The 7,574-nt window shown below is 59.9% G+C and overlaps 1 protein-coding gene across 1 annotated transcript; it reads left to right on the top strand.

The window, feature by feature from the left end:
* Positions 1 to 311: 311 nt before the first annotated feature.
* LOC133213420 (type 1 phosphatidylinositol 4,5-bisphosphate 4-phosphatase-like) lies at positions 312 to 6,043 on the top strand. Its single transcript, XM_061355621.1, has 7 exons — positions 312 to 397; positions 531 to 730; positions 1,212 to 1,318; positions 3,553 to 3,658; positions 4,898 to 4,950; positions 5,046 to 5,136; positions 5,896 to 6,043. The coding sequence occupies exons 1-7, from the start codon at positions 319 to 321 to the stop codon at positions 6,037 to 6,039; spliced, it is 780 nt and encodes a 259-aa protein (XP_061211605.1). The 5' UTR covers positions 312 to 318; the 3' UTR covers positions 6,040 to 6,043.
* Positions 6,044 to 7,574: the final 1,531 nt, after the last annotated feature.

Below are 7,574 nucleotides of genomic sequence, written 5' to 3'. Positions count from 1 at the left end.
GGGGCGGGGTGGGAAGGAGGCGGCGGAGCGGAGCCAATGGGAAGCCGCGGCGGTTGCTTAGCGACGCGGGTGGGGGAAACGGGGGCGTCACGTGAGGCGCGCTGGCCAATGGGAAGCGGAAGGAGCCGGGAGGGGCGGGGGAGGGGGGGCGGTCGCTTAGCAACGGAGGAAGGGTAAAGAGGAAAAGGGGGGGGCCGGGTGTCACGTGTGTCGCGCCGGCCAATGGGAGCGCGGGGCGCGGAGGGGACGGTGGGGGGGGAAGGGTCACGTGACGGGGACGGCCCAATCAGAGGCCGAGGGGCGTGGCCGCGCGGCATCATGGCGGACGGGGAGCGGTCGCCGCTGTTACCGGTGGAACCGGGGCCGGGCCCGGGGCTGGGGGGGGCCGCGGGGGGGGGTGAGTGCGAGAAGGGGGCGGGGCCTAAAGGGGGAGGGGCTCGGGGGTGGGGAAAGAGTGGGGATGGAGGGGAAGGGGGCGGGGCCGAGCGCTGTTCCCATTGGTCTCTCCCCCCCTCCCCCTCCGCTTTAAGGTGAGGCCCCGCCCCCTTACTCGCCATTGGTCAGCCCGGAAGGAGGCGGGAGCGGCGGCGGTGACGTCGGAGGCGGCGGCGGCGGAGGGGTGGGAGGGGCGGGGCCGTCGGTCACGTGCCGCGTGTGCCAGCGGCCAATCAGCGTGGAGGGCAAAGGGCACCAGCACGTGGTCAAGTGCGGCGCGTGCGGGGAGGCCACGGTGAGGGGGCGGGGCCTAAAAGGGGGGGCGGGGCTTAAAGGGGAGGGGGCGGGGCTTTACGATGGCGCCCCCTAATGGAGGGAGGGGGAAAGGGGGCGTGGCTTCACTATGGCTCCTTATATGGTATAAGGGGGGGCGTGGTTTCACCTTATAGGAGGGAGGGGAGAAGGGGCGTGGCTTAATGGGGGTGGGGCTTCACCGTGGCTCCTCATAGGGTATAAAGGGGGGGCGTGGCTTCACCTTGGCATCCCCTATGGTAGGGAGGGGGGGAAGAGGAGGCGGGGCTTAGCTGATCCGCCATATATGGGAAGGGGCGTGGCTTAAGCGTGGCGCCTTATATGGGATGGAGGGGGGCGTGGCCAAACTATGGCGCCCCCTAGTGGCGCGCCAAGGGGGGGGTGTGCTATGGCCTTAAAGGGGGGGGAATAGGAAGGGGGGGCGTGGCCTGCGGCTAAGCCCCGCCCCTCTGCCGTGCTCTCAGCCAATCAGGACGGCCCCTGCGGGGAAGAAGTACGTGCGGTGCCCCTGTAACTGCCTCCTGGTCTGCAGTGGGGCTGCGCAGCGCATTGCCTGCCCCCGGCCATACTGGTACATGGGGGGCTATGGGGGGATATGGGGGGTCTATGGGGCACTATGGGGGTCTATGGGGTCTGTATGGGGTCTCTATGGGTCTCTATGGGTTGTCTGTGGGTCCCTATGGGGTCTCTGTGGGTTTCTATGGGGTCTCTGTGGGTTTCTATGGGTTCTCTAGGGGTCTGTGTGGGGTCTCTATGGGTCTCTATGAGCTCTCTATGGGTCTCTATGCGTTCCTATGGGTTTCTATGGGATCTCTATGGGTTTGGATGGGTTCTCTATGGGTCTCTATGGGTCTCTATGGGGTCTCTATGGGTCTTTATGGGTCTCTATGAGTCTCCATGGGTCCTCTATGGGGTCTCTATGGGTCTCTTTGAGGTCTCTATGGGTCTCTATGTGTTGCTATGGGTTTCTATGGAATCTCTATGGGTTTGGATGGGTTCTCTATGGGTCTCTATGGGGTCTCTATGCGTCTCTATGGGTCTCTATGGGGTCTCTATGGGGTCTTTACGGGGCTCTATTGGTCTCTATGGGGTCTCTATGGGTCTCTATGTGTCTCTATGGTCCCTGTGGGGTCCCTATGGGTCTCTATGGGTCCCTACGGGTCCCTATGTGTCTCTTTCTATGGTCTCTCTATGGTCTCTATGGGGTCTCTATGGGTCCCTAAGGGTCTCTATGGGTTGCTATGTGTCTCTATGGGTCCCTATGGGTCTCTATGGGTCTCTATGGGTCTCTATGGGGTCTCTATGGGGTCTCTATGGGTCTCTATGGGTCTCTATGGGTCTCTATGGGGTCTCTATGGGTCTCTATGGGTCTCTATGGGTCTCTATGGGGTCTCTATGGGTCCCTATGGGTCTCTATAGGTCTCTATGGGGTCTCTATGGGTCTCTATGGGTCTCTATGGGTCTCTATGGGTCTCTATGGGTCTCTATGGGTCTCTATGGGTCTCTATGGGTCTCTATGTGTCTCTATGGGTCTCTATGGGTCTCTATGGGTCTCTATGGGTCCCTATGGGTCTCTATGGGTCTCTATGGGTCTCTATGTGTCCCTATGGGTCCCTATGGCTCCCTATGGGTCCCTATGGGTCCCTATGGGTCTCTATGGGTCTCTATGTGTCTCTATGGGTCTCTATGTGTCTCTATGGGTCTCTATGGGTCTCTATGTGTCTCTATGGGTCCCTATGGGTCTCTATGGGTCTCTATGGGTCTCTATGTGTCCCTATGGGTCCCTATGGCTCCCTATGGGTCCCTATGGGTCCCTATGGGTCTCTATGGGTCTCTATGTGTCTCTATGGGTCTCTATGTGTCTCTATGGGTCTCTATGGGTCTCTATGTGTCTCTATGGGTCCCTATGGGTCTCTATGGGTCTCTATGGGTCTCTATGTGTCCCTATGGGTCCCTATGGCTCCCTATGGGTCCCTATGGGTCCCTATGGGTCTCTATGGGTCTCTATGTGTCTCTATGGGTCTCTATGTGTCTCTATGGGTCTCTATGGGTCTCTATGTGTCTCTATGGGTCCCTATGGGTCTCTATGGGTCTCTATGTGTCTCTATGTGTCTCTATGGGTCTCTATGGGTCTCTATGGGTCTCTATGGGTCTCTATGGGTCTCTATGGGTCTCTATGTGTCTCTATGTGTCTCTATGTGTCCCTATGGGTCCCTATGGGTCTCTATGGGTCTCTATGGGTCTCTATGGGTCTCTATGGGTCTCTATGTGTCTCTATGTGTCTCTATGTGTCTCTATGGGTCTCTATGTGTCCCTATGGGTCTCTATGGGTCTCTATGGGTCTCTATGGGTCCCTATGGGTCTCTATGGGTCTCTATGTGTCTCTATGTGTCTCTATGGGTCTCTATGGGTCTCTATGTGTCTCTATGGGTCTCTATGGGTCTCTATGGGTCTCTATGTGTCTCTATGGGTCTCTATGGGGTCTCTATGGGTCTCTATGGGTCTCTATGGGTCTCTATGGGCCTCTATGTGTCTCTATGGGTCTCTATGGGCCTCTATGTGTCTCTATGGGTCCCTATGGGTCCCTATGGGGTCTCTATGGGGTCTCTATGGGTCTCTATGGGGTCTCTATGGGGTCTCTATGGGTCTCTATGGGGTCTCTATGGGTCTCTATGGGTCTCTATGGGTCTCTATGGGTCTCTATGGGTCTCTATGTGTCTCTATGGGGTCTCTATGGATCTCTATGGGTCTCTATGGGTCTCTATGGGTCCCTATGTCTCTCTATGTGTCTCTATGGCCCCCCAGCAAGCGCATCATCAACCTGGGCCCGGTTCAGGCCGGAGCCTCCAGCCCGGAGCCGCCAGCAGGGGGCGTGCGCGTGGCCTGCGGGCACTGCGGGGGCCCCTTCCTGGTGAGAGCGCCCCCTGGCGGCGGGGAGGACACACACAGAGCCCATGACACCTATAGGGGGGGCCTAGCCCCATAGATGTGGGGCCAGCCCCATAGATGTGGGTCCCAGTCCCCTATATATGGATCCCAGCCCCATAGATAAGGGTCCCCGCCCCATAGATCTGGGTCCAGCCCCATAGATGTGGGTCCTTCCTCATAGATATGGTCCCAGGCCCACAGATGTGGTCCTAGCCCTATAGGTATGGGTCCCAGCCCCTTAGATGTGTGACCCAGCCCCTATGGATGAGGGTCCAAGTGCCATAGATGTGGGTCCAGCCCCATAGATGTGGGTCCCAGCCTGCTATATATGGGTTCCAGCCCCCTATATATAGGTCCCAGCCCCATAGAGGTGGGTCCCAGCCCCATAGATGTGGGTTCTGCCCCCTATATATGGGTCCCAGCCCTATAGATGTTGTCCCAGCCCCATAGATATGGGTCCAGCCCCATAGATGTGGGTCCTGCCCCATAGATGTGGGTCCAGCCCCATAGATGTGGGTCCCAGTGCCATAGATGTGGGTTCCAGCCCCATATATGTGGTCCCAGCCCCCTAGATGTGGGTTCTGCCCTTTATATATGGATCCCAGCCCTATAGATGTGGTCCCAGCCCCATAGATATGGGTCCAGCCCCATAGATGAGGCTCCTTCCCCATAGATATGGTCCCAGGCCCATAGATGTGGTGCTAGCCCTATAGGTATGGGTCCCAGCCCCATAGATGTGGGTTGCAGCCCCTATGGATGGGGGTCCATAGATGTGGGTCCAACTCCATAGATGTGGATCCAGCTCCCTGTGTATGGATGCCAGCCCCATAGATGTGGGTCCCAGCCCCATAGATGTGGGTCTGCCACCTATATATGGATCCCAGCCCTATAGATGTGGTCCCAGCCCCATAGATATGGGTCCAGCCCCATAGATGCGAGCCCTGCCCCCTAGATACGTATCCCAGCCCTATAGATGTGAGTCTCTGCCCCCTAGATGTGGGTCCCAGCCCCATAGATGTGTGTCCTGCCCCATAGATATGGGTCCCAGCACCATAGATGTGGGTCCCAGCCCCCTATATATGGGTCCCAGCCCCATAGATGTGGTCCCAGCCCCTTAGATGTGGGTTCTGCCCCATACATATGGGACCCAGCCCCCTATATATGGCTCCCAGCCCCATAGATGTGGGTCCAGCCCCATAGCCGTGGCTCCCATCTCTTGCAGTGGGCCGAGCTCTCGGACCGCGCCCTCGCCCGCTGCCCCCACTGCCGCAAGGTGTAAGTGTCACGTGACCTTTACAGACAGGGTGGGCGGGGCTTAAGGCATAGCCCCGCCCCCTTTCCGATGACGTCATCACCCACCCCCCCCCCAGGTCCGCCATTGGCCGTCGGTTGCCGCGGCGACGCTGCCTCTGCTGCCTCCTGCTGGCGCTGCTCATGGCCGGGGCGGCCGCGGGGCTGGCGGTGAGGGGCGGGGCTTAAAGGGAGCAGCCAATGGGAGCGCGGCTCGGGGAGGGGGTGTGGCCAAGGGGAGGAGCGGCAGCCAATGGGGGTTAAGGACGGGGAGGGGGTTGAGGGAGGGAGGGTGGCTGCGCTATGGCGCCCCCTAGGGGGCGGAGGGGAAGGGGGGCGGGGTTTAAAGGGGGCCAATGGGGGTTAAGGGGGCGGGGCTTATGGGGGGTCAAGGGAGGCTTAATGTGGGAGGGGCTTGATGGTGGCGTGGGGTAAAGGGAGCCAATGGGAGGGGCTTAAAGGGGGCGGGGCTTATGGGGCTCAATGGGGGGGAAAGCGTTAATGCTCTGGGGGCTTGAAGTGGGAGGGGCTTAAAGGGGTGGGGTTATAAGGGCCAATGGGTGTTAAGGGGCGTGGCTTAGGGGATGCATCAATGGGGGCTTAATGTGGGAGGGGCTTTGAGGGGGCGTGGTTTAAAGGGGAGCCAATGGGGGTTAAGGGGGCGGGGATAATGGGGGGTTCAATGGGGTTTGAAGTGGGAGGGGCTTACAGGGGGCGGGGCCTAGAGGCAGCCAATGGGGGTTAAGGGGGCCAATGGGCGCTAAGGGGCGTGGCTTATAGGGGGCATGAATGGGGTGGGACGTGAGAGGGGCTTAAAGGGGGCGTGGCCTGAAGGGACCAATGGGCGTTAAAGGGGGCAGGGGTTAAAAGGAGGGGGCGTGTCCCTGACTGGGCCCCGCCCCTTCTCTACCCCCAATCTCGTCCAATCAGGTGCTGACGTGGGGGGTGTCGCGGAAGCTCCGCCCCCTGCACGCGGGTTGGGCCCTGCTGGGGGCGGGGTCTGGGGCCTGCCTGCTGCGGGCGGCCTATTGGGGCTGCGTGCGGGTGAGCCGGGCCCTGCCCGCCCGCCCCTGATTGGCTGCCGGCGGTCACGTGGCGCCAGGCGCCGGCTCCGATTGGACGGCCACTACGGGTGCGGCCATGTTGGATCCGTGGCCTGCTGTGGAGGCGGCCATCTTGGATGCACCCCCCTCATATGACGGCGGCCATCTTGGACTCACGCCCCCATGGAGGCAGCCATCTTGGACCTACTCCACCCCATGACGTCGGCCATCTTGAATCCACCTCCCCATGAAGGCAGCCATCTTGGACTCATGCTCACCATTGCGGCAGCCATCTTGGAGTCACGCTCCCCATGGAGGCAGCCATCTTGAATACACCCCCACATGAAGGCGGCCATCTTGGACTCACGCTCCTCATAGCGGCAGCCATCTTGAAAACACCCCCGCATGGAGGCAGCCATCTTGAAAACACCCCCACATGAAGGCGGCCATCTTGGACTCACGCTCCCCATAGCGGCAGCCATCTTGAATCCAGCTATTCATTCTGGCAGCCATCTTGGACTCATGCCCCCCATGGAGGCAGCCATCTTGGAGCTACCCCCTCATGACAGCGGCCATCTTGGATTCATGCTTTGCATAGTGGCGGCCATCTTGGACTGACGCTCTACATAGCGGCAGCCATCTTGAATCCATCTCCCCATGACGGCAGCCATCTTGGACTCACGCCCCCATGGAGGCAGCCATCTTGGACCTACACTCCACCCCATGACGTCGGCCATCTTGAATCCACCTCCCCATGACGGCAGCCATCTTGGACTCATTCTCCCCATTGCGGCAGCCATCTTGGATTCACGCTCCCCATGGAGGCAGCCATCTTGAATACACCCCCACATGAAGGCGGCCATCTTGGACTCACGCTCCTCATAGCGGCAGCCATCTTAAATCCACCTCCCCATGGAGGCAGCCATCTTGAATGCACCCCCTCATGACGGCGGCCATCTTGGACTCACGCTCCCCATAGCGGCAGCCATCTTGAATCCAGCTATTCATTCTGGCAGCCATCTTGGACTCATGCCCCCCATGGAGGCAGCCATCTTGGACCTTCCTCCTCATGACGGCGACCATCTTGGATTCATGCTTTGCATAGTGGCGGCCATCTTGGACTCACGCCCCCATGGAGGCAGCCATATTGGAGCTACCCCCTCATGACAGCGGCCATCTTGGACTCATGCTCCCCACAGAAGCAGCCATCTTGAACTCACCCCCACCGCCCCCCCACCCCCCCATGACGGCGGCCATCTTGGACCCTCACCCCTTATGGCGGCAGCCATCTTAGATTCACTCCCCCTCCACGGCAGCGGCCATCTTGGACTCACCCCCTCCTGATGGTGGCGGCCATCTTGGACTCACACTCCCTGCATGCCCCCCGACTCCCTTCCCAGCATGCACCGGGGTGGGGGGGGGTGGGGGTGCGGGGCCACCTCAATAGAGCCCCATTGAATGCCAGTGGCTTTTTGAACCCCACCTTAGCCCCATTTTGGGTCCATTTATGGCCATTTTGAGCTCATAGAGCCCATAATAACCCCGTTTAAACCCAATTTAGGCCCA

Source organism: Neopsephotus bourkii, unplaced genomic scaffold, assembly GCF_033783945.1.
Source record: "Neopsephotus bourkii isolate Nb327-2 ecotype Australia unplaced genomic scaffold, CSIRO-AGI_Nbou_v1 NB_810, whole genome shotgun sequence".
NCBI lineage: Eukaryota > Metazoa > Chordata > Aves > Psittaciformes > Psittacidae > Neopsephotus > Neopsephotus bourkii.
The sequence above is the reverse complement of the archived record's forward strand: the minus strand, read 5'-3'. Positions and strand labels throughout refer to the sequence as shown.